Source organism: Pongo abelii, chromosome 9 (assembly GCF_028885655.2).
Source record: "Pongo abelii isolate AG06213 chromosome 9, NHGRI_mPonAbe1-v2.0_pri, whole genome shotgun sequence".
NCBI lineage: Eukaryota > Metazoa > Chordata > Mammalia > Primates > Hominidae > Pongo > Pongo abelii.
In genome coordinates this window covers 20,437,372-20,462,926 of record NC_071994.2, presented here as the reverse complement: position 1 = coordinate 20,462,926, position 25,555 = coordinate 20,437,372, and the positions used below count along the sequence as shown (strand labels likewise).

General features: G+C 53.1%; 1 protein-coding gene across 2 annotated transcripts; it reads right to left on the bottom strand.

Moving 5' to 3' along the window:
- Positions 1-122: 122 nt before the first annotated feature.
- On the bottom strand, positions 123-25,443 carry ARHGAP1 (Rho GTPase activating protein 1). 2 transcript variants are annotated; one of them, NM_001131430.1, is given in 14 exon segments: positions 123-1,015; positions 1,874-2,272; positions 2,412-2,515; positions 2,696-2,824; positions 3,253-3,330; positions 3,535-3,625; positions 3,688-3,795; positions 4,059-4,157; positions 4,341-4,427; positions 5,102-5,233; positions 11,211-11,298; positions 20,325-20,420; positions 20,639-20,820; positions 25,202-25,242. In NM_001131430.1, coding segments are annotated over 11 exon segments (1,128 nt in total). In that variant the 5' UTR covers positions 20,772-20,820; positions 25,202-25,242; the 3' UTR covers positions 123-1,015; positions 1,874-2,272; positions 2,412-2,428.
- Positions 25,444-25,555: the final 112 nt, after the last annotated feature.

The following is a 25,555-nucleotide window of genomic DNA, read 5'->3' as shown; positions in this document are numbered from 1 at the left end:
AGACGGACTGGGGAGGGGACTTCCTGAGGCCCCATCTGTTCCCCTTCCTCCACCGCACCACACTTCCCATCCAGTTTCTAACTTCCACACCCCACTCATTTCCCCAACATCCAGATAGGCAGTTTTGCATCTCCATTTTTATTGAAATACAAAAAGTGCAAACGGTGAAATACATGATTGGTGCCAAGGAAGTCATTAAGTGTGAATGTGAACACTGGATTCACAGTACAAGCGCCCCCTCCCTGGGGTACAGACCAGTGGGGGGCATGAGAAAGACCAAATAGATCCGAAAGGCTCCCCAGTGAATGGGGCTGTGAGCGACACTTGATACACAAAGGAGGGCAGAGAGCAGAGCAGCCCTGGCCAAGGCTAGAGACCAAGGGACTGATGAAGAATCAGCAGCAGCCCAGGCCCCAGGGGGCTGGATGCGCTGCTGATGGTCTTGGGAGAGCCCAGCGAAGCTATGCCCAGGCCCAGCCTGGCTTGCAGATGGGGCTGGGCTGGTCAGTGAGGATCCCCACAGTATGGGCTCTGGAATTGTCCTGCCTGGCCAAGGTCGTGGGGGCAGGGTCACTGCAGGTACTTCCCTGTACTCCCCAAGGACAAGGCTGCAGGAAGAGGGGTCCCCAGGAAGGAGTGTAATTCTACGAGACAGTGGGAGTGAGAGATCAGCCATCATTGGGGCCGAGGTTCTTTGAAAGACAACAGGGCTGGCCGGGCGCGGTGGCTCACGCCTGGAATCCCAGCACTTTGGGAGGCCGAGGTGGGTAGATCATGAGGTCAGGAGATTGAGACCATCCTGGCCAACATGATGAAACCCCGTCTCTACTAAAAATACAAAAATTAGCCGGGCATGGTGGCATGCACCTATAGTCCCAGCTACTCAGGAGGCTGAGGCAGAAGAATCACTTGAACCCAGAAGGCAGAGGTGTGCCGAGATCGCGCCACTGCACTCCAGCCTGGTGACAGAGCGAGACTCCATCTCAGCAAAAAAAAAAAAAAGGTGGCCCTAGAGCCCCTTAATCCCCTGGGGAAATTGCTAGAACCCACCTATCTGGACTGATCTATCAGCACAATCTCTGCCCCTTCTATGGGCACTCTTAGCTTCTACCCCAGCCCCTTTAAGAGTCCCCCAGCTGGAGGAAGGAGTCACACAGATCCTGAGGCACTGAGTCACCTCTGGCCGGGGCAGGGTCCAGTGTGACTCCGTAACAGACAGGTCCACAAGAACCTGAAGGCTGATGATCTGCCCGTGTGGGAAAGGAGGCCAGGAGGGGAGAGGCTGACCCGCCCGGTCACTGATTCCACCGCACACTGTAGCTCTCAGGGGTGGGGAGGTGGAGAGGGAGGTTTCAAGTGGATGCTGGGACTCTGAGCCGTGTCACCCAAGCTACCAGTCCCTGCAGAACCAAGGGGTTAGGACACCCCAGGGGCAGTATCACTTGGGAAAGTCTGACCCAGGATGTGTGGAAGAGAAGGAGGCAGAAAGCAGACACAGGCTCCAGCCCTGTCACTCCTCAGCAGGGGAAATACCCCAGACTGCGCTGCTGGTGGCAGTACAGGAGCAAGGGTGCTTGCACTCAGACCTTCATGCAGTGGGACTTCTGCAAAGCAGGACAGCCTACCAGATAGGGAAGCACCTCAGCTTGGGGCGGTGTCCACACCAAAGAGCTCAGCTGCTCATTCCCAGCAATCAAGAAGGGAGGACTGGCCCCTGCTACCAGCCCAGCCGGCAGTCATTTGATTCATCCACACTTGCCAGGGAAACAGAGGCAGGAAAAGGCAGGAAAGGGGTTACTGGGACTCAGTCCTTCTCCAGCTGGAAGAGCCAAGCCCAGTTCTGGAGAGCCCAGCACAAGCCAGGTGTCCAGAGAGGCAGTGAGAAGTGTAAGGCGAAAAAAAACGTCTTCTGGTAACAGCGAGGCCGCCAGCGCCGTGAGGCGGGCTGGACAGAGGTGGGAGAGAGCATGCCTGATGGGCGGCTCCAGCATCTCTCTCCAGGGGGCTTCATGGCCCCTGATGCCAGGAGGAAGAGTCCAAACCCGGGCTACCAGAGAAGGGGCTGGTGGGGCAGGGGCCAGGTTCAGAGCCCGCTGGGGTCCGGGCTGGGGAACAGCTCCCCTTGGTGATCCAGAAGGAACTTGGTGAAGGTGTTGATAGGATTAATGGCCTTGAGGGTGATGGCCGCATCCTTGGCCCACAGCAGGTTAGGGCCGAAGACAACAGCCAGGTTAGTGTTGGTCATCTTGTTCTGGTCACTGTGTGCAGAAATCTGTGGAGGGAATCAGGGACTGCAGCAGGAAGCCACAGATGCTGCCTCCCACTTCCAGCAACCATGACCAGGGCACAGAGGAGGCGGCAGCTCCTCCTTCCCCCTCCCTTCACCCCAGAGGCCAAGTCCAAGGTCTCACCTGCACCAGGAAAGCAGTCAGGAAACGAAGCACCTGGTAGTTCTCCTCGGGCAGCGTCTGGAGGACCTGCAGCGTCTCTGGCACCCTCTGGCTTTCATCAATGTCTATGAGGAAAGGAGGCCCGGGTTATAGGGGCCCTGGGCTGGGCTGGCTCAGGACGTTCTGACGTAGGCTAGAGGGGAGACCCCCTAGCAGTCTTCCCTGGGAGGCGCCTAGGCCCGAAAGCCTGCAGCACACCTGCCCCAAGTCCAGCCCCAGGCCCAACAGAAGAGAGGGGGACTCACTGAGGAAGCCCACCACATGGGGGTAGAGGTCAAAGGTGAGCAGGGGCTCAGGAAGCTCCCGGAGGAAGGTCTTGAGGATGACTGCTGGCAGGTGCAGCTCATTGTACTGGTCGAAGTCCACAGGCAGCCCTGGGGTGGGGGCAGCGTGAGAGAAGCTCGGCACAGCCTGAAGGGCAGCACCCATCTGCAGACAACGCAGGCCGCACTGCCTGACTGCCCCTGGACCCTGCATAAGCCCCCCCTCCCAGGGGAGCCCTCTGACACCTGCCTCCCTCTTCCTCTGTGACCAGAGAATGCAGGTTCCGGCCATCTGGGGAAGTGGGGCCCGGCACACCCCACCGTTATTCCTTGCCTCTGAATGTGCCTATACCCAGGACACGGGAGCCCGACCGATGAGGCAGCAGGCCTGGCAGAAGTAGGACTTATGTGACATGAAGTGCCACGGAAACCTCCAGCAGGAAGAGACTCTGAGACCCTCATTTACAGGGCAGCAGAGGGCAGAGAAGCCCCCTACCAGTCACACACATATGGCCCTGCCACAGCCCAGGGCTGCTCACCCATGTTGTACTTCTGCTGCACTTCCCGGACGACTTGGGTGTTGGCCGACCTCCGGAAGATGCCCTCGGTGGTGAGAGCTGGGAAATAGTAGGGCCTGGTGAGCCTCCGAGCACTGGGCACCGGCTGGATTCCCTGCCCCTTCTCTGTCTTGGGGTTCTAGGCAGGGCTGGGTGGGGGCGTTGAGGCTTGCAGGACCTCCCACTGGCCTGCCCAGCAGCTTCCCCAGCTTCCTGAAGGGAGCCGGGAGACCCGGCTGGTGAGGAGGCAAGCCCGGCACTCACCGTGGGCCTGTAAGTAGGCAACAGTCTCCCTGAGCACAATGGGAATGGGCTCCTGCTCTGGATTCTTCTCCTGGAGGCTGTGGGAACAAGGCTGGTAAGCCGGGCCTGCAGCCCTTCCAGCCCCCCCGCGGCCCAGCCACCTTTCATACTTACTGCTGCAGCGAGACTCCAAACTGCTGGTTGGGCAGTGGGGGCCGTGGGGGCATGGGCTTGGGGGCTGTCGTGGGGCTCTTCTGTGTGGATTTGAGGAAGTCGTCATATCTGCAGGAGTAGAGGGAGGTGGGTCAGGCCTTGCCTGGCTCTGGAGTCGCTTTGCAATTCAATCAAGCATTGACCACGCCGGGTCAGGAGGATCATCTCATGCGATCTCCGTAACAACTCCGCTTTCCACAGCAGAAAGCAAAGACCTGGGAGAGGTTCGGGACATGGGCTTGCTCTGCCTAAGCCCTAAGCGGTCTCTGAATCAGGACACACGTCCTCATTACCCTGGCTTCACGAGCCCCCAGCCGCCGCACCCGCCTCACTTGAGCACTTGGCGAGGGATCCCCAGCTGCTCCAGCTTCACGTGCTCGCTCAGCTCGCTCAGGTAATTCACATAGAAGATCTTCTGCCCGAACTTGAAGCTGTTGGTGGAAGAAAGGGCCTGGGTTGTGGGGGCCCGCTTCCGGTGGCCTCCACTCTCCCCTCAACACCCACCCAGTTCAGACCGAAGCCCAGCCGCACCTGGTGGTCCCCAGGCTGCCCAGCCTCCCAGCTTCAGAGTTCCAGGCAAGCCAGGACCACCAGCCCTGCCCGTGGCCGCTCACCTGATGAGGGGCTTGAAGAGGATGAGCAGAGTTTTGATGAACATGGTCGGATGCACGATGTACAAGGCCTTGATGTTTTTCTTGTACCTGCAGAGGCAGAAGGGACAACTCAGGAGCAGGTGTGGTGGGACAGGCGGCACGCTAGGGTCCCAGTGCATACTTTTTTTTTTTCTTTTTTGAGACAGTCTCTCCTTCACCCAGGCTGGAGTGTGATCTCAGCTCACTGCAGCCTCCACCTCCCGGATTCAAGCTATTCTCCTGCCTCAGCCTCCTGAGTGGCTAGGATTACAGGCACCCACCACCACACCTAGCTAATTTTTGTATTTTTAGTAGAGACGGGGTTTCACCATGTTGGCCAGGCTGATCTCGAACTCCTGACCTCAAGTGATCCGTCCGCCTCAGCTTCCCAAAGTGCTGGGATTACAGGTGTGAGCCACCGCACCCAGCCTCAGTGAATACTTTCTGATTTGAACACGCATGGCCAGCATGCGAGGTAAGGGCCATCACTGTCCCATTTTACAGATTAGAAAACAGGAGGCTCAAAGAGGTTAAGTCAAACAAGAGGTCAGAGTGCGAATAAGCTAAGAAACTGGGCTTTAAGCCCAGGGTGATCTGACTGCAGATTCTTTACGTTGACGTAGACGGCAGCCCCCACCACCCCCTGCCTTGGAATAAGCTCCTGCCCAAGTGGAGGGCAGCCTGGAAGCTGGCAGAGCTGCTGCCTCTGGATCTGACTGTAGAGGCCCCATGCCCCAACCCACTTGCGGTCAAACTCCCGGTAGGCATCGCGGAGCCAGCTGAGGGAGGGCTTGTTGTCGCTGGTCAGGCCGTGGTGCAGATACAGCAGAGTGTAGTCGCTCTCCACGTACTGGTCCAGGGTGTGCTTCAGGTACCTTCCAGGGAAAAACCCTGCTCAGGCCTGCCCTGTGCACAGGGGTGGCCCCACGAAGACAGAAAGCAGCCCCAGGAGTCTCCCACCATGTCACAGCCCCTTCCCCATGGGCCCTCCCCTAGCACAGTCTGTTCTGGCTCATAATCAGTTACCAGGTTCCTGTGGAGGAGGCCTAGGGTAGAGGCTGGGCAGAGGAATGAGAATAGTAATAACAGCTCTCAGCCGGGCACAGTGGCTCATGCCTGTAATCCCAACACTTTGGGAGGCCAAGGCGGGTGGATCACCTGAGGTCAGTAGTTCAAGACCAGCCTGGCCAACATGGTGAAACCCCATCTCTACTAAAAAGGCAAAAATTAGCCGAGCATGGTGGTGCATGCCTGTAATCCCAGCTACTCGGGAGGCTGAGGCAGGAGAATTGCTTGAACCCAGGAGGCGGAGGTTTCAGTGAGCAGAGATTGTGGCACTGTACTCCAGCCTGGGCAACAAGAGTGAAACTCTGTCTCAATAATAGTAATAATAATAACAGTTCTCACTCTTGAGCAGGAACTAGATGTCAGGAGACCAGGACCGTAACCCGGGCCCGCCTAGGCCTGCAGTGAAAAGGGGAATGACGTTTCCCCTGAATCAGGGATTTCTCTGAATCAATAATAATGATGACAGTCACCATTTCTCAATATTAAGCTTTTAGTGTCTGCCAAGCACTTCACATACATTAGCTCATACGTTGCTTATAACTGAGGCTGATGTAATCCCCATCCTACAAATGAAGGCAATGACCAGAGAGGTCAAGTGCTGATCCAAGGTCACATAGCTTGTGGTAGATCCTGGAAGTGAAGTGTCTAACACCAAAGCCTGCTTTTTTTTTTTTTTTTTTTTTTTTTGAGACAGGGTCTTACTGTCACCCAGCCTGGGGCACAGTGGCGCGATCACAGCTCACCGCAGCCTTGACCTCCCAGGCTTAAGCTATCCTCCTGCCTCAGCCTCCTGAGTAGCAGGAACCGCAGGTGTGAGCCACCACACCTGGCTCTTTTTTCTGTTTTTTATTTTGTAGAGACAGGTCTCACTATGTTGCCCAGGCTGGTCTTGAGTTCCTGGCCTCAAGCAATCCTCCCACCTCAGCCTCCCAAAGTGCTGGGGGATTACAGGCATGAGTCACTGCACCTGGCCAAAAGCCTGCATTCTTGACCACAGGACAGCTTTGCCTTTTACACATGAACTCCAGTGCTGGCAGTAAAACACTGTGCCCATGAAAGGGGATGGGGTGGCCAGAGAATCACCTGCTCCAGTCACTAGGCCTTTAGTGGACCAAAGAGCCCCAACTCCTCTGGTTCCCTATTATGCTCATGACACGCTATCTACCAGCTCAGCACAAACATATACACACCTGGTGTTGAGCACACTGAGAGTTATCGACGGAATGAACAAGAACTGGGGAAAGGGAGGGGAGTGTGTGTAAAGCCCGCTCCCTTTTTTTTTTTTTTTTTTTTTTTTTGAGATGGAGTTTTGCTCTTGTTGCCCAGGCTGGAGTGCAGTGGCGTGATCTCGGCTCACCGAAACCTCTGCCTCCCGGATTCAAGAGATTCTCCTGACTCAGCCTCCCAAGTAGCTGGGATTATAGGCATGCGCCACCACGCTCAGCTAATTTTGTATTTTCAGTAGAGACGGGGTTTCTCCATGTTGGTCAGGCTGGTCTCCAACTCCCAACCTCAGGTGACCCGCCCGCCTCAGCCTCCCAAAGTGCTGGGATTACAGGCATGAGCCACCGCGCCCGGCCATAGAGCCCTCTTTCTAGTTGGCCAAAAAGCTTCTAGGCTCCCACAGGGACACTACTCCAGGCTAGGCGGCTGGGCAGGCAGAATGCTAAGGACTTCCAAGGGGAGGCAGGGAAGGAGAGAAGCCTGGTGAAGTGGTCAGAGCTTGACCTAACCCAGAGAGAGTATGCTCAAGACTGGCCCGTGGGTGCCAGGCTGGGCCAGCACAGGCAGGCATGGGGTGGCTGATGCTGGGATCCCCAGTACGTGGTCATTTACCCCTTCTCCACACTGAGCACTGCAGTTTACAAAGAGCTGTCGCATAAAGAGATTGCATTTTGCAACTACAAAAATAGCAAAGATTGTAGTGAAAACAGACATTCTCATCCACCGACGGACGTTATGGCCTTTTGTAGGGAAATAAAGTGATGTTTATCAGAAGCTATAAAATGCTCATACTCTCTGACCCTGTAAAAATATGTCTAGGAGTTTGTCCTAAGGAAATAATCTGAGATGAACGAAACATTTTTGTAGAAGGCTGTTCTTCATGGCCCATTTTATGATGGAGGAAAAAAAATCTAGTGGCAAGCTAACTGCAACAGCAGGGAATTGGTTAAATCAACCACGTGAGAACCATAAATAGAATAGCTCACAGGACATTTCTGCAGACAGAATGAATCTGTGAAGTCAGATGTCAGAACAGTGGTTATGCCCTTTGTAGGGTGTGAGTGACACAGACGTGTTCAGTTTTTGAAAATTCACACAGTACACTTATGTTTTATTCACTTTTCTGTCAGCATATTAGATGTCAATAAAATGTTTTTTAGAAGGTATCTTTGAAGAATATTTAATGCTCAGAAAAAAATGTTATGTAAGATACAAAACCAGGCTGGGTGTGGTGCCTCACGCCTGTAATCCCAGCAATTTGGGAGGCAGAGACGGGCAGATCACCAGAGGTCGGGAGTTCAAGACCAGCCTGGCCAACATGATGAAACCCTCTCTCTACTAAAAATACAAAAATTAGCTGAGTGTGGTGGTGCACGCCTGTAATCCCAGCTACTCGGGAGGCTGAGGCAGGGGAATCGCTTGAACTCAGGAGGTGGAGGTTGCAGTGAGCCAACATCATGCCACCGCACTCCAGCCTGGGTGACAGAGCAAGGCTCGGTCTCAAAAAAAAAAAAAAGATACCAAACTGACTATAGAGTTCCATATACATTATAGAAAAAATAGGAAATGACTACACAAAAATATTAACGGTAACTTTCTCTCTAGGTGGTGGGTGTGTGGGAGACCTTTTTTTTTTCCACAGTTGTCTATATATTTTTTTATTTATGGCTACGTATATTTTTCTAAACTCTCTAATTATAATATTTTTAAAATGTACACAATGGATTTCATGTATATTCTTTTTTTTTTTTTTTTTTGAGACAGAGTTTCACTCCTGTTGCCCAGGGTGGAGTGCAATGGCATGATCTTGGTGCACTGCAACCTCCGCCTCCCGGGTTCGGGTGATTCTCCTGCCTCAGCCTCCTAAGTAACTGGGATTACAGGCGCACGCCACTACACACGGCTAATTTTGTATTTTTAGTAGAGACAGGGCTTTGCCATGTTGGTCAGGCTGCTGTTGAACTCCTGACCTTGTGATCCACCCACCTTCGCCTTCGCCTCCCAAAGTGCTGAGATTACAGGCGTGAGCCACCGCGCCAGGTCGTATGTTCTTAACTAATGCCCACAACAGCCCTGGGAGGTGGGCACAAGTTTCTTTTTTTTTTTTTGAGACAGAGTCTTGCTCTGTTGCCCAGGCTGACTGCAACCTCTACCTCCCAGGTTCAAGCAGTTCTCTTGCCTCAGCCTCCTGAGTAGCTGGGACTACAGGTGCACACCACCATGCCCAGCTAATTTTTATGTTTTTAGTAGAGATGAGGTTTCACCATGTTGGCCAGGATGGTCTCAATCTCCTGACCTCATGATCCACCTGCCTCGGCCTCCCAAAGTGCTGGGATTACAGGCGTGAGCCACCGTACCCGAACTTTTTTTTTTTTTTTGAGATGGAGTTTCACTCTGTCACCCAGGCTGCAGTGAAATGGAACGATCTGGGCTCACTGAAACCTCCGCCTCCCGGGTTCAAGTAATTCTCCTGCCTCAGCCTCTTGAGTAGCTGGGATTATCTTGAGTAGCTGGGATTACAGGCATGCGCCACCAAGCCTGGCTAATTTTTTTATTTTTAGTAGAGACAGGGTCATGTTGGTCAGGCTGGTCTCAAACTGCTGATCTCGTGATCCACCCACCTTGGCCTCCCAAAGTGCTGGGATTCCAGCCATGAGCCGCTGGGCGCCCAGCCACAAGTCTCATTTTTACAGGGCTTGGAAAAGACCTGCCCCAAGGCACGCAGCTAGCAAGAGGTGCAGAGGTGAAATTGAATGTGTCTTCTGAATTTGATTCCAAACTTTAGGCACTTTCTTTTTTTTTTTTTTTTTTTTTGAGACAGAGTCTCGCTCTGTCGCCCAGGCTGGAGTGAGTGCAGTGGTTCAATCTTGGCTCACTGTAAGCTCTGCCTCCCGGGTTCATGCCATTCTGCCTCAGCCTCCTGAGTAGCTGGGACTACAGGCGCCCGCCACCATGCCCGGCTAATCTTTTTTTGTATTTTTAGTAGAGACGGGGTTTCACCATGTTAGCCAGGATGGTCTCGATCTCCTGACCTCATGATCCACCTGCCTCAGCCTCCCAAAGTGCTGGGATTACAGGCATGAGCCACTGCGTCCAGCCACTTCAGGCACTTTCTTTTTCTTTTTTTTTTTTTTTTTTGAGAGTCTCGCTCTGTCGCCCAGGCTGGAGTGCAGTGGCGCTCAGGCACTTTGTATTTCAACCTCCCGGATCTGGGTGGGAAGCTGGCAAGAGCCACATCTGAGATAATCTGACTGAAAATGGGACAAAGTGCTCCATGATGGAAGCACCCCGCTGCCCTCAGCAGGGACTGTGACCAGGACGGAAGTGATGGAGGACAAGCAGCAGCTGATGTCGAGGACTTCCTGAAGCCAAGGACGCCCCGCGGTGGGTGTGGCCTTCCCCAGCAAGCTGTCTCCTGAAAACCAGGTGCTTTCCACCCCCATCCACCGACTTCCTCCCACTTCACTTATTATATGGGCAGGAGGCTGTCACCTGGTACATCAGACACAGAAAGAACTAGAGAAAAGGCCATGTGCCTCCACCAGCCCCAGGCCAAGCTCTTGCCCATTTTGGCGGGGCCGCGCAGCGGGCTTGGACAAGGCTCTGCCTGCCTTGTGTAAAGAGCAGTGGGAAGAGGGTTCAGAAGGCCAGAGAGATAGAACTCCTAGATGGCGCTGGAAGACTCAGTCTGTGGCCCTGGCTTGCCAGGACTGGCTGAGACTCCAAATTCAGGCCCTTCTCCTTCTGCAGCTGCCCTCTGAGTCTGTCCCTAAGCCCACACCTCCTCCTGCTCGCATGCAACCATTCAGGATCTCAAAGAGCTGCTTGGGACAGTGCCAGGATTTTACATTTCAGAGAGTGCTTCAAACTGGTCAGGAAAGAAGTGCATCTTTCTAAAATTTGCCAAGAAAACAGAAAGAAGGGCAAGATGGTCTCACTCTACTACACACCCCGAGGACAGTGGCAGGAAGTGAGTTTGCTCGCCTATGGGCCCAGAGCTGGCTCAACCATAAATGGGTCTTTCAAGCCTCAGCATTCAACCAGCCTTCAGACATGAATCAGGACGTGTCTGGACCAGCCAGAGCTATTACATATGTTTGGCTCCCAGAACCCACATCGGTACAGAAACCACTGACACCAAAGGCACAAAATAAGACAACACTAATGAGTCCTATAAACAATAAACAACTGCAACCATCTCAGAAACACCATAGGATTGTAACAGTCAATCCTCACATCTGGACAAAAGTCCTTCCTTTTCATGTGCTGTTTCTCACTCCTACAAGGAAAGAGGCCTATATTATGATCCCTTTTGAAAGGTGAGGAAAGCGAGGCTTAAAGACGCTTACCAAGGTCACCCAGCTTCAATAACTAGAAACTAGGTCTGACTCCTCATCCAGTGCTCTCCCCTAAATATAACCAGCTCCTTCATGAGAAGAGGGGAGGCATTAAGGCAGGTGGCCTAGCACCCACAGGCAGGGAGGGACAGTAAAGAACGTGGCATTAGGCTACAATGGGGATCTGGGCAAAGCCCCAACGCACTTCCCGGCAGGTACTCACCCCAGGAGCTTGCTGTGGTCGAGCTGGTGGCTGGGGGGCATTCGACAGGCACTAAACACAATGATCTTCCGCCCATACTTGTCATCTCCTAGGTGTGGAGAAAGATGGAGCGCAGTGGGTTGAAGGGGAACCAAAAGAAGTGGGGTGAAAAGGGGCCAGTCCTGCTGATCTGAGCCAGTTACCACAGGGGCCAGAGTGCCCATGCAGACAGACCTCCGGGCAGCCTCCTGCATGCAAGGGTGTGCCACTGAAGAGAGGGACAGCTTGCTTTCAGGGCTACTGAGCTGGGGTATTAAAAAAAAAAAGTGATTTTTTTTTTTTTTTTTTGAGATGGGGTCTTGTTCTTTCACCCAGTCTGGAATGTAGTGGTGCAATCACGGCTCACCGCAGCCCCAATCTCCTGGGCTCAAGAGAGCCTCCTGCTTCAGCCTCCCAAGTAGCCAGGACTATAGGTGAGCACCACCATACTCGGTGAAATTTTAAAATTTTTTGTAGAGACAGATCTCACTATCTTGCCATGGCTGGGTCTTGAGCTCCTGGCCTCCTCCTGCCTCAGCCTCCCAAAGTGCTGGGATTACAGATGTGAGCCACCACACTCAGCCAACATCACTTTTTAAAAAGTCATGCCGGCCAGGCGTGGTGGCTCACGCCTGTAATCCCAATACTTTGGGAGGCTGAACCAGGGAGATCACCTGAGGTCAGGAGTTACGAGACCAGCCTGGCCAACATGGTGAAACCCCATCTCTACTAAAAATACAAAAATTAGCTGGGTGTGGTGGTGCACACCTATAGTCCCAGCTACTCGGGAGGCTGAGGCAGGAAAATTGCTTGAACCTGGGAGGCGGAGGTTGCAGTGAGCTGAGCTGGTGCCACTGTACTCCAGCCTGGGTGACAGAGCAAGAGTGTCTCAAAAAAAAAAAAAAAAAAAGTTATGCTTGGTGCAGACAACCCAAATGTCCATCAGCGGATAAAAGATGTAGTTAATCCATGCAATGGAATACTGTTTGGCCATAAAAAGGAATGAAGTACTGATACATGCTACAATGTGGATGAACCTCCGAAACATTATGCCAAATGAAAGCCGGTCACAAAAGGCCACCAAGTCTATGATTCCAGTTACATGAGATGTCTAGATAGGTACATGCACAGAGACAGGAAGCAAATTAGTGGTTTCCAGGTACTGGGAGGAGGGGGGATAGGGACAGACTGCTTAGTGGGTACAGTGTTTGGTATGGGTATGGGTGGTGAAAATGTTTTGGGATTAGATGGAGGTGATAATTGTATGACATTATGCACTAAATATTATACCACTGAATTGCACACTGCAAACTCATGAATTTTGTTATGTGATTCTTATCTCAATTTTTTTTTTTTTTTTTAGATGGAGTCTCACTCTGTCACCCAGGCTGGAGTGCAGTGGCATAGTCTTGTCTCACTGCAACCTCCGCCTCCCAGGTTCAAGCGATTCTCCTGCCTCAGCTTCCTGAGTAGCTGGCATTACAGGCGTCTGCCACCATGCCTGGCTAATATTTGTATTTTTAGTAGAGACAGAGTTTCACCATGTTGGCCAAGCTGGTCTCAAACTCCTGACATCGTGATCCACCTGCCTCGGCCTCCCAAAGCGCTGGGATTACAGGCATGAGCCACCGCGCCTGGCTCTTACCCAATTTTTAAAAAATGCTCATTAAAGCATTTGTGATCTTGCCAAATAGTCATCTTATGAGTCTACACTTTTCCATAAGCACCCCCGCTGAGCAGTGTGTATTTGGAAAGCCTCTTGAAGTTACCTTCTCAGCATGTTTGAGCCACTGAGGAAATCAGTCTGATTACTAAACAGTCATGTCTCATTTCTGACCACTGACAATCGCTTTCTGATTTTATTACTAGAATTTTTTTTAAGAGATGGGGGTCTCGGCCAGGCACGGTGGCTCACGCCTGTAATCCCAACACTTTGGGAGGCTGAGGCGGGCGGATCACGAGGTCAGGAGATCGAGACCATCCTGGCTAACACGGCGAAACCCCGTCTCTACTAAAAATACAAAAAATTAGCCAGGCATGGTGCCGGGCGCCTGTAGTCCCAGCTACTCAGGAGGCTGAGGCAGGAGAATGGCGTGAAACCAGGAGGTGGAGCTTGCAGTGAGCCGAGATTGCGCCCCTGCACTCCAGCCTGGGTGATAGAGCGAGACTCCGTCTCAAAAAAAAAAAAAAAAAAAAAAAAATTAAAGAGAAGACATGGGGGTCTCAATGTGTTGCCCAGGCTGTTCTCGAACTCCTGGCTTTAGGTGATCCTCTCACCTCAGCTTCCCAAGTAGCTGAGACTACAGGTGTGCACCACTGCACCCAGCTTATTACTAGAATTATGGATGACACTGGCTCTGATTGACTTCTGTAGGTTTCTAAGCATTCTATCCTTTATCATGAAGATATTCTAGGGCCCCCACCAACTCTTAAGACTCAATGCAGGCATAATCGCCTCCTGGAAACCTGTGTCCTCGCCTTCTTTCCCCAGACAGGTTAGCTGCCCCTTTTCATGGCTCCCAGCATAAACCGTCACCCATCACTGTCCCGACCCTTCGCTCTCCTGTAGAATTGTTTATGTACCTGTCTCCCTGACAGGCTTGTGAGCAGCTCAAAGACAGAGGCTGTGTTTCATTGTCTTTGTTTGTTCTTTTTCTTTGTTTACTCCTGGCAAGCTGTGATTGATTTTTTTTTTTTTTAAGAGACAGGGTCTTGCTCTGTCGCCCAGGCTGGAGTGCAGTGGCATAATTGTAGCTCACTGCAGCCTTGAACTCCTGGGCTCAAACAATCCTCCTGCTTTAGCCTCCCATGTCCTGAGTAGCTAGGACTACAGGCACATGCCATCCCACCTGCTTAATTAAAAACAATTTTTTGAGACAGAATCTTGTTATGTTGCCCAGGCTAGTCTTGAACTCCTGCCTCAGCTTTCCAGTAGCTGGGATTACAGTTGCGTACCACGGCACCTGCGGTCTCCAGTACTAGTCCAATGTCCGGCACGTGGCAGGTATTCAATATGTTTTGGTAGCCTGCACAAAATCACAGGTCACCATTAAACTATGGGATGTCTGGTTCTAGTTATATTTCTGTGTTTGTTCTTTTTTTTTTTTTTTTCTGAGATGGAGTCTCTATCATCCAGGCTGGAGTGCCGTGGAGTGATCTGGGCTCACTGCAACCACTACCTCCTGAGTTCAAGAGATTCTCCTGCCTCAGCCTCCCAAGTAGCAGGGACTACAGGCAGGTGCCAGCACACCAGGCTAATTTTTTTTTTTTTTTTTTTTGAGAAAGAGTTTCGCTCTTGTTACCCAGTCTGGAGTGCAATGGCACGATCTCGGCTCACTGCAACCTCTGCATCCCGGGTTCAAGTGATTCTCCTGCCCCAGCATCCTGAGTAGCTAGGATTACAGGCATGCCCCACCACACCCAGCTAATTTTTGTATTTTTAGTAGAGACAGGGTTTCACCATGTTTGTCAGGCTGGTCTCAAACTCCCGACCTCAGGTGATCTGCTCGCCTCAGCCTCCCAAAATGCTATGATTACAGGCGTGAGCCACCACGCCCAGCCTTAATTTTTGTATTTTAGTAGAGACAGGGTTTCACCATGCTAGCCAGGCTGGTCTCCAACTCCTGACCTCAGATGATCCGCACGCCTCAGCCTCCCAAAGTATTGGGATTACAGGCATGAGCCACAGCGCCTGGCCTCTGTGTTTGTTCTTGATTATGCTTTGGTTATGGGTCAGACTGCTTCAGACAGTGAGTTTCCCAAAGCTCAGGACAGAACGTCTCCAGATTTGCAAGTAGAGAATCCTCTACCAGCTTGTCTGCAGAGGAGCTGCAGCTCCATCCCAGCAGGTCTGTTTTGAAGGACCAGGTGGTACCTGCTCTTTCATACCCTAGCCTAGATCCTGAGGTGCTGAGATCCCGGAGGCCAGCTGGGGGTGGCTCTGGGGCTATGTGCCTGCTCTGATTCACTTCCCACTGGCTCTGACAGCGGAAGGAAAAACAGACTGGCAGGGGCCAGGGACAAAGGGTTAGACTGGCAAGCCCAGTCTCACTACAGTCTGGAGCTTCAGAAACCCCAGAGATGCCTACCACCAGCCTGGGGAGAGGGGGCCTCATCTGCCTACCTCCTTCTAAGCAGAGGAAATAACCAGGATATGGGGTAAATGCTCGAGGACCATGGGGGCTACCAAAAGAATCTTTCCTTCCAGCCCATGAGTCCCCGCACCTCCTCACATCTGCACCGGCAGCAAGGCAGGCCTCATTGGCTGGCAGATTTGAGGATTCAGCCAGGGCAGAAAGTCTGTGAGACCCCTGGGTCTAAAATTTAAGAGGTAGCAACTGGTTAGGGAAGCTGTTGGGGGGAGGGCTGGAGGCCTGTGGTGCCTCCTCTCGGCGGGCCACAGCACTTTGTAAGTGGGAAGCTTTGGGTTCTGAACCAGGGCTCCACCAATGTGCTCAGCAGACACAGCACCTCCATGATGTTATATGACAAATATTACAAGCATGTGCACTTTTTTTTTTTGAGACAGTCTCACTCTGTCGCCCAGGCTGAAGTGAAGTGGCGTGATCTCAGCTCACTGCAACCTCTACCTCCTGGGTTCAAACGATTCTCTTGCCTCAGCCTCCTGAGTAGCTGGGATTACAGGCATGCACCACCATACCCAGCTAATTTTTTTTTTTTTTTTTTTTGAGACGGAGTCTCGCTCTGTTGCCCAGGCTGGAGTGCAGTGGCGCGATCTCCGCTCACTGCAAGCTCTGCCTCCCGGGTTCACATTATTCTCCTGCCTCAGGCTCCCGAGTAGCTGGGACTACAGGCGCCCGCCACCACGCCCGGAAAATTTTTTGTATTTTTAGTAGAGACGGGGTTTCACTGTGTTAGCCAGGATGGTCTCGATCTCCTGACCTCATGATCCGCCCACCTCAGCCTCCCAGAATGCTGGGATTACAGGCGTGAGCCACCGCGCCCGGTCTTAAACCCAGCTAATTTTGTATTTTTAGTAGAGACGGGGTTTCTCCGTGTTCATCAGGCTGGTCTCGAACTCCTGACCTCATGATCCATCAGCCTTAGCTTCCCAAAGTGCTGGGATTACTAGGTGTGAGCCACCGTGCCTGGCCACACTTTTTTTTTTTTTTTTTTCTGTCAAAGAGATCCCTCCTATCCTGGGGATACCTTTCATAGCTGCAAAGTGGACTGTGACCAGTTTTAAGAACCATTTCACTAGACTGTAATCTTTTTTTTTTTTCCTTTGAGCCAGGATCTTGCTCTATCACCCAGGCTGGAGTGCAGTGGTGCAATCATAGCTCACTGCAGCCTCCAACTCCTGGACTGAAAGGATCCTCCCACCTCAGCCTCCCAAGTAGCTAGGACTACAGGCACAGGCTACCACACCTGGCTAATTTATTGTTATTATTTTTGTAGAGACAGGGTTTCACTATGTTGCCCAGGCTGGTCCTAAACTCCTGGCCTCAAGCAATCCTCCCACCTCGCCTTCCAAAGCACTGGGATTACAGATTACTGAGCCACCACGCTCAGTTGGCTGTTAGCTTCTTTTTTTTTTTTTTTTTTTTTTTTGAGACGGAGTCTTGCTGTGTCACCCAGGCTGGAGTGCAGTGGCATGATCTCGGCTCACCACAACCTCCACCCCGCCGGGTTCACGCCATTCTCCTGCTTCAGCCTCCCAAGTAGCTGGGACTACAGGCGCCCACCACCATGCCCGGCTTATATTTTTTGTATTTTTAGTAGAGACAGGGTTTCACCATGTTAGCCAGGATGGTCTCCATCTCCTGACCCCGTGATCCGCCCACCTTGGCCTCCCAAAGTGCTGGGATTACAGGCATGAGCCACTGCACCCAGCCTGGCTGTTAGCTTCTTGAAGGAGGGGAGGAGTGTTTTTCCTTACTGAATGCCTAATGCGGACTACAAGTCTCATTTCAGGGTTCTTTCTTTGTCACCCAGGCTGGAGTGCAGTGGCGCGATCTCCGTTGACTGCAACCTTTGCCTTCCGGGTTCAAGTGATTCTCCTGCCTCAGCCTCCTGAGCAGGTGGGATTACAGGCACCTGCCACCACACCTGGCTAGTTTTTTTTCGTATTTTTAGTAGAGACGGGGTTTCGCCATGTTGGCGAGGCTGCTCTCAAACTCCTGGCTTCAAGTGATCCACCCACCTCGGCCTCCCAAAGTGTTGTTTCAGGATTCTGTGAATGTACACTGAATGACGCCAGGATGAAGATGTGGGTAAAAAGGGGGTTGGTCAGATGGTGAGACTCCCAGATAGGCGAGGAATGAGAGGATGGGCAACACCAGGTCTAGCCCCTGTCCTCCAGCTTCCTGGAGTGGGGGTCCCAATGCCCAAGTCCTTGGGTAGCTTGGTATTTGCCAGCAGGCAGGGCAGCTGCTGCTACAAGGAGCACATGGAAAGAAGCTCAAAACTACCCCTCCTAATCTCAGATCAGAGCCAACTTCTGCCCAGGAGTTTTTAAATTTTTTTTGAGACGGAGTCTTGCACTGTTGCCTGGGCTGGAGGGCAGTGGCGCGATCTTGGCTCACTGCAACCTCTGCCTCCCAGGTTCAAGCGATTCTCCTGCCTCAGCCTCCCAAGTAGCTGGGATTACAGGCACCCGCCACCATGCCCGGCTAATTTTTTTTTTTTTTTTTTTTTAATTTTTAGTAGAGACGGGGTTTCACTATGTTGGCCAGGCTGGTCTCGAACGCCTGACCTCGTGATCCACCCGCCTTGGCCTCCCAAAGTGCTGGGACTACAGGCTTGAGCCAAAGGCCTGGCCCTGCCCAGGAGCTTTAAAGACAAAGGAGCTGGCAGCTCTAGTGTCTCCAGAGCACTGGGGAGAAGACTCAATGAGGAGGGAGGGGCAGCATTTGTGCAAAGCACCAGGGAGAGACAAGCTGCCTGAGAAGGAGGCCTCTGTGTTCCCCAGATACCAATCAGGAACTCTCCCAGGGTGGCCCTGAGTTAATCACCAACAGGTCTCCCCAGGCATTCTGGGCCCCCTCAAACCAGCCCCACCCACAACCAGACCAGCAGGCCTGGGACCTGGGAGGTAGGGCTGGGCTGATGGAGCCAGTCATGTGCTACAGCCAGCTCACACATTTGTTAAGCTGTTCAATTGTCAGGAATTTTGCAAGCCAGTTGACATTATGTTGGTAGCTAGAGATCTGGGAGGCAGAAACTGCTAACGCTACAAATCATGGCTTTTTTCCCCTCTCCAGAGAGCCATTTACCAGCACACCACTGGAAAGAACCCACTGGGACTGAGCCAAATCTGAGCCTTGGGCATGACAACTATTCCCAGCAGGGAGAGTTGGGCTGCAGGGGAGCTGAGGCTATAACCCACCCTCCCTTCCTACAAGGGCTTCTCCCGGACATCTCCACGGTCTCATCAAATGAGTGCCTGGTGATGCCAATCCAGCCTCCTCTCAGCAATCAGGGAGGTACATCCATGGGGACACCATCACCCAGAAGGTCCCTGAGCCACCACTCAGAGGCCATTGCCCAAGGCCAGACCCTCCCGCAAGTTCCTTTCCCTTTGGAGCCTAGGTGTGTCCCCACACAGCCTCCCCCACCCCCATCCTGCCTCCCATAAATCTTCTGCTATTTCCGACTCCGAGGCACCACCAGCTCCCAGCTCCCCAGGGTGGGACTGCAATTAAGCTAGCCCCATCTGGCCTCCACCGAGAGCCCTTCCTGATCCACAGCCCCAGAGGTTGCAGTCCAGAGAGAACAAGCTCAGAGAGCCAGGACTGACACCTACCTGGCTGGGCCCCCTCAGGCTCATCGCAGTCTGGGGAAATAGAAACAAATTGCAGCTCTGTGCGGGGGTTGTGGGGAAGGAGGTGTCACCCACGGAGGTGGGGAGGGGCAGGCTCCCCCAGCTCTGCCTTGACCAAACAGGCCAGGATGATGTCAGGACAGAGACTCCTTCACATCAGGTACCCCCCAGACTCCAGTCAAGTTCAGAACCTTCAGGCTGACTTTCCTGTGCCCAATTCAGACCAGACTGGGGAAAAAACTCTCAGCCTTGCTTCTGCAGGGGGCGAGTGAGGCCAGAGCCAAGGCCCTCAACCCAGACCAGGGCAGGCGCCAAGAATACAAACACCATGGAAACACGTTTGACCTTCGGGGCAATCCTCTCAACTGCCCCCTCCCTCTCTAAGCCCAGCACCCCCATGGCTGGACAGGCTTCTTCCAGGGCCGGTGTCCGCCAGGTTCTCCTTGCCCACGTCAATGCCTCACAGCAGGGCCATGCTGCCACCCTGCTTATGAATGCCTGGCCTCACCAGCGAGGACAGACAAATGTTAGGGAAAATACAAAGGATCCTAGATTCCAGCTGCTCCTTCTAAAGTGGGGCCCTAAGGGCAGCAACCACCTCATCAGCCTGACTCCCCAGCTCCTGGTTTCTTCTGGGTCCCCCCTTATGAACAGGAAGGAGGGAGCTCCCTGAGACAGAGATCTAAGCAGGGCTCTGTACCCATTCTCAGCAGGGCAGCATATCTGCCAGGAACCTGATGCTCCAGGGAGCCCGTGTGCCCCCTCCCCGTTTCTGGAAAGAGGCTCTGCCCATTCCAGACTTCCCTAGGGCTATGATTTCCCAGGAAGGACTGGCACTCCTCATCCTCCCCAGTAACTGATGGGGTGGAAAAGCCAACATTAGGGTGGAGGGGTAGGAGGGGAATAGAATGAGGGGAAGGGAGGGCTACTTATTCAAGGCCAACTGTGTTCTGACTCTGGGCTAGGCCCTGACATGCATTCATTATTGTAACCCACAAGGAAGAAATTAAGAGTTCAAAGAGCAGAGCTGGAGATCAAACCCAGGGCTTTCTGACTTCAAAGCCACTAGGCCACATGGCTCCCCACATGCCCCCTGCAAGTGGAGACAACGGGGCCATAGGTCAGGAGGTGGCTGCAGGTGAGCACATCAAATGGCAATCACGAGTCTGCACTTTTAAAGAACAGTGCATGTGCTCAGGAGCGCCAGGGCCAGGGGTCAGACTGCAGAGAGGCCCTTCCCCTGTGGTGTGAAGGGCTGACTTCCTGAGGCCAGGAGCTCTGAGGGTTAGGAAAATAGTGTTGGGTGTGCTTACCTGCCACCTCCACGATCTGGTGCCGGGCGATGTCATAGTATGGGTCATCCCACTTCAGGTGTGTGACAGGTTCCGGGGAGCTGCTTTTGGAGTCATCTGAGGAACACAGCAGGGTCAGGGGACAAGCCAGGGGGCTGGCACCATGCTGTGCCCCACAGGCATGCTGTCTGGCCCTTCCCCCAGTAAGGCCTGTGCTCCCAGCCCAAACCTGGGACTGGTCTGCCCCATCCTGCCCGCCTGGCGTCTCCCTTCAGCAGAAGGAGTGCATCCCCCTCTAAAGCGCCTGTAGCTGCCTAAGACCAGACACAGCCCACCTGACTTGGGGAAGTCAGGCATTTCATCCGAGGGCCAGTTCTTCTCATCGATGGAGGCCAGCTTCAGCTGGTTCAGAGCCTCACTGGTGTCATCCAAGGTCAGATCATCCTGCAGCTCTGAGAGCGGATCCATGGCCAAGCCTGTCCCCGACAGCCTTGCCCTGCAGAACCTTAAGAGAAACCTGGGAGAGAGGAGGACAGGTGGCAGGTCAGTGACCTGCTCTTTTCACCTTCTGCGACCTCCACCGCGTGCCCTCCTGCCCCCACCCTTCCCTCTCCCAGGCTCCCTGTCCCTATTCCTCAACACTCCTCATCCCCGCCAAGAGCTCCACGTAGCTCTGGGTTCTCCTGGCTCCGTGGCTCAGGCGTGTTGCCAGAAAAGACAGCTGGGGCAGAGGATGGCACAGCTCAGCGCCTCCCTCTAGGCCCTGCAGCTGGGGAGGGAAGAGCTGTGCCAGTCCTGTGCCGCCTGCCACCCAGCTGGCTCAGTGATGCAGTCCCAGCTGTAGAGGGCAGAGGTCCATGCCCCTCTCCTCAGAAGACCTGGACACAGAAGCCTCCCAGGCTCTAGCAGTTACAGGGGTAGAAATGTTGTAAGAATCTAAGGAACATGCTGGGCACCGTGGCTCATGCCTGTAATCCCAGCACTTTGGGAGGCCAAGGTGGGCGGATCACCTGAGGTCAGGAGTTCAGGACCAGCCTGGCCAACATGGTGAAACCCCATCTCTACTAAAAATACAAAAAAATAGCTGGGCATGGTGGCGGGCATCTGTAATCCCAGCTACTCAGGAAGCTGAGGCAGGAGAATCACTGGAACCCAGGAGGCGGAGGTTGCAGTGAGCCGAGATCGCGCCATTGCACTTCCAGCCTAGGCGACAGAGCAAGACTCCGTCTCAAAAAAAAAAAAAAGGCTATGGCTGAGGGGCCCAGCTGGGCTTGCTCCAGGACAGGAACTAGCAGCAGGGGATGTGGAATTGCCTGCCAGTCACTGCAGACAGTCTGCAGGCTCCTAGGGGCGTTCAAGCCCACTCTTACTCTGCAGGGCGCTCCTGACACCAGTTTCAAGGTGGAAAGGTTGACGGCCCTAAGGACTGGAGGGTGCAGATGGGAAAGGGGGATGCTCGTGATGTCTGGGGTGCTGAGATGAGGTGACCAGCAGAACAGCAGCTCCAGCAGGCACAAGGCAGAGTCGACCACCAAGCTGGGTTTCTGCAGGTCTGGAATCTGGCCAGAAGGCTGCAGCCGCATGCAGCCTGGGGGTAGGCATCTCTGCCCTCAGCCCTAATGGGCAGTAACTCCTCCTCCTTCCACAAGCTCCCTACATGAGGGAGGGCAGTTTTTAGTTCAACCTATTCAGTCTAACCCCAGGGAAGAGGCTGCTCCATGTCCAGCTGCATTCCTGGAGCCCCAAAACTGACATATATGGTCAGAGAATCAGCAGGGCAGATAAGGAGAGCAGACAAGCCCTGGGGGTGGGCAGGAAGAAGAGGGGGAGAGCTGCCATCCCGGAGCCACAGACTCTGGGCTCTGAGGCCACTTGACAACCTCCTGCACACATCACATCACAGCCAAGGGCCCTGGATGGTAAGCCCTCTCCCTGTGCCTAGCAACAGCCACCCTATCACCAGGGCAACCACACGGATTGAGTGGTAACGCTGTTTCATGCTCCCAAGCCAAAGCCAACCAGCCAAAACAGCCCAAAAAACCCCTCTTCCTCTCCCTCTCTCTGTCTCCTGCCCTCATCCACTACCCCTGGTTACCACCAAAATATAATCCCTTCCCAAGAACACAAAGGATGATCCCTCATGGTCAGGAATGCATTTCTCTGAGTGACGCCAAAGCCCAGCTCCCTCACTCCCCTTCAGCCTTCAACCCTTCAACCCTTCAACCCTTCAATATCTACATGCTCTTCCTGCCATCCAGCCAGGAGGCTGTGGGAGCTGCTCCCCATAGCGACCTCCAGCTGGGTAATAAAGACAGAATCCAGCTCAAAGCAACCCCCTCCAGGCCAGAGCCTTGTCTCCACCCTTTCTATTCAGCCTGTCACTGCCCAGGGACCAGGGGCTCCTTCAGCCCCACCTCCAGCTATCCCAAAGACGTCTTTCTGCACACAGTAGGTGCTGATGCCATGAAATGATGAGGTAGTATGGAGAGCTGGATTATCATCCTGCCTAAGCCAGTGAGCTACAAAGATGCTGAGCAAGTCCTTTTCCTACTTGGGCCTAAATTTCCTCCTCTGTAGAGGCAACGGCGCCTCCCAGAAATATAATTCTCCAGTGCTCAGAAATACTTTGTGCTGCAGTGAACAACAGGATTAGAAGGAGCAGCCGGGGCCGGGCACAGTGGCTCACGCCTGTAATCCTAGCACTTTGGGAGCCCAAGGTGGGTGGGTCACCAGAGGTCAGGAGTTCAAGACCAGCCTTGCCAACATGGTGAAACCCCATCTCTACTAAAAGTACAAAAAAAAAAAATAGCCGGGCATGGTGGTGGGTGCCTGTAATCCCAGCTACTCAGGTGGCTGAGGCAGGAGAATCACTTGAACCCAGGGGGCAGAGGTTGCAGTGAGCTCAGATCACGCTACTTCACTCCAGCCTGGGTGAAAGAGCGAAACTCCGTTTCAAAAAAAAAAAAAAAAAGGAGCAGCTGGGAGCTGGGGTAGATGTGAAGGAGGGAGAAGGACACCATCTAAAAGGGAGCTGAACTTGAACTTCACCTCTTTTCCAGTGACTGTTCTTCTATGCTGTCAGTTCTTCCAGACGTGACCTCCCTCAACCCCCCCACATAACCTCCTTTCCCAGCATAACTAAGCCCAGTGGTTCCCAACTCCCAGTCAGACTGGCCCCTCCCACCACCCCCAACCCACAGCTGTTACCTTCTCCGAGCCGGGAAGTTAAACTCCCATTTAGTGGGAGGGTGAGGAAGCTAGCACAGGGAAATTCTAACATCAAGTAGTAGAAATGAAGTATCCTGCCTGTTTAAGACACCAGCCACCCACAAGCCTGCTCTACTCTGTGCAAAATACACCCAACTCTGAGATTAATTTTTCCATTCTCAGCAGGTAAACCTTTGCAAAAATCTTAAGGATCACCTTAGGCAATCACTTTTAGGAAGCTGTAGACTTTTCTGAAATTGGTAACATGTGTGGACTTTTTCCCTAGAAAAGTTAGGAGATGTATGCAATTTTAAGAGGTTCACACACCTTCTGAGAATCACTGTTTAAGAACTTCTGGTCTATTCAGAATAACACCTGATATATAGTAGATGCTATCATTTGTTGAATGACTGAACCAATTAATTCATCTCCTAAGTAAAGAAGGGAACCCACACTTGTTGAGAGCCTATATAGGACCATGAACTGGGGACACAAACTCAACCTCACAATAGCACTGATGAGGCATGTTCTACTAAGCCCATTTTACAGTGAGGAAAGAGAGGACCAGCCGGGCACGGTGGTTCACGGCTGTAATCCCAGCACTTTGGGAGGCCGAGGCGGGCGTGTCACAAGGTCAGGATTTGGAGACCAACCTGGCCAAGATGGTGAAACCCCATCTCTACTAAAAATACAAAAATTAGCCGGGTGTGGTGGCCCGCGCCTGTACTCCCAGCTACTTGGGAGGCTGAGGCAGAAGAATCGCTTGAACCCGGGAGGCGGAGGTTGCAGTGAGCCGAGATCACGCCACTGCACTCCAGCCTGGGCGACAGAGTGAGACTCCGTCTAAAAAAAAAAGAAAAGAAATCATATTCTCAATGTTGGAATCGGCCTCCCAGTTGCAAATCCCACCACAATACAACAGCAATTACAACTCTCAACTACAATTATGTTTGCATAGAGCTTCACGGTTTACAAAGCCCAGGTTACGTTTTGCAATTATCCTGTTTCACAGATTAAGAAATTGAACTGAGGCCGGGCGCAGTGGCTCACGCCTATAATCCCAGCACTTTGGAAGGCGGAGGCGGGAGGATCACGAGGTCAGGAGTTCGAGACCAGCCTGGCCAACATGGTGAAACCCTGTCTCTACTAAAAATACAAAAATTAGTCGGGCGTGGTGGCGGACGCCTGTAATCCCAACTACTTAGGAGGCTGAGGCAGGAGAATCGCTTGAATCCGGGAGGCGGAGGTTGCAGTGAGCCGAGACTCCAGCCTGGGCAATAAGAGTGAAACTCCGTCTTAAAAAAATAAATAAGTTGAACTGAAAGCGTGGCCTAATAAGTGGCAAGGAGGAACACTTCCCCCAAATATCTTGTTCTTAGTGCTTTGCCAGATCAGATCTGGTAGATTTCCCCCTCGCGCCAGCTTGCTGGATAACAGCGACCCGGCCTGGACTCTGCCCTGGGGAAGGCTGGAAGAAGGCAGTGAAAATGATTAAGTCCTCTTATTGCAGGCGCCAAAATGTGGCAGAAACCCTGCAGGAAGGCCAGGCCTCTGAGCCCAGTTCCACCCCCGTTCCCCTCCTCGGATCTGCTCGGGTCCTCCCCATCCGGACCCCATCCCTTCGGACGACCTGGCCAGCTCTTTTCCTTTCCCCATCCCCACCCAGGGAGACCCCGCGCCCAGCAGCTCACCGCGCTCGGGCACTGCTCCCTCTGCCACGCCTGTCAAAGCTCGGCAAACATCCGGCTCCGAGGTGGAACGGGAACCGCCCCCTCCCGCTCTCTTCTATCCCCAACCATTTCCGCCACACCTCCAACCCACTTCCGGCCCCAAACATGGCCTTTCAAGGAGCCCCCGCCCACTTCCTGCACATGCCCGCCTAAGTGCCTGCCTCGGGGAGGTAACAGCATAACTGTCCGACTCGTCACTCCCAAAAAGAGATGGCTGGAACAATTAGTTCCGCTTTCCCAGCTAGTCGAATCACTGGTGCACCTCCGGAATCCGAGGTTCGCATTGCTCTCGGACAGAGTTCTGCCTCCCCAGTA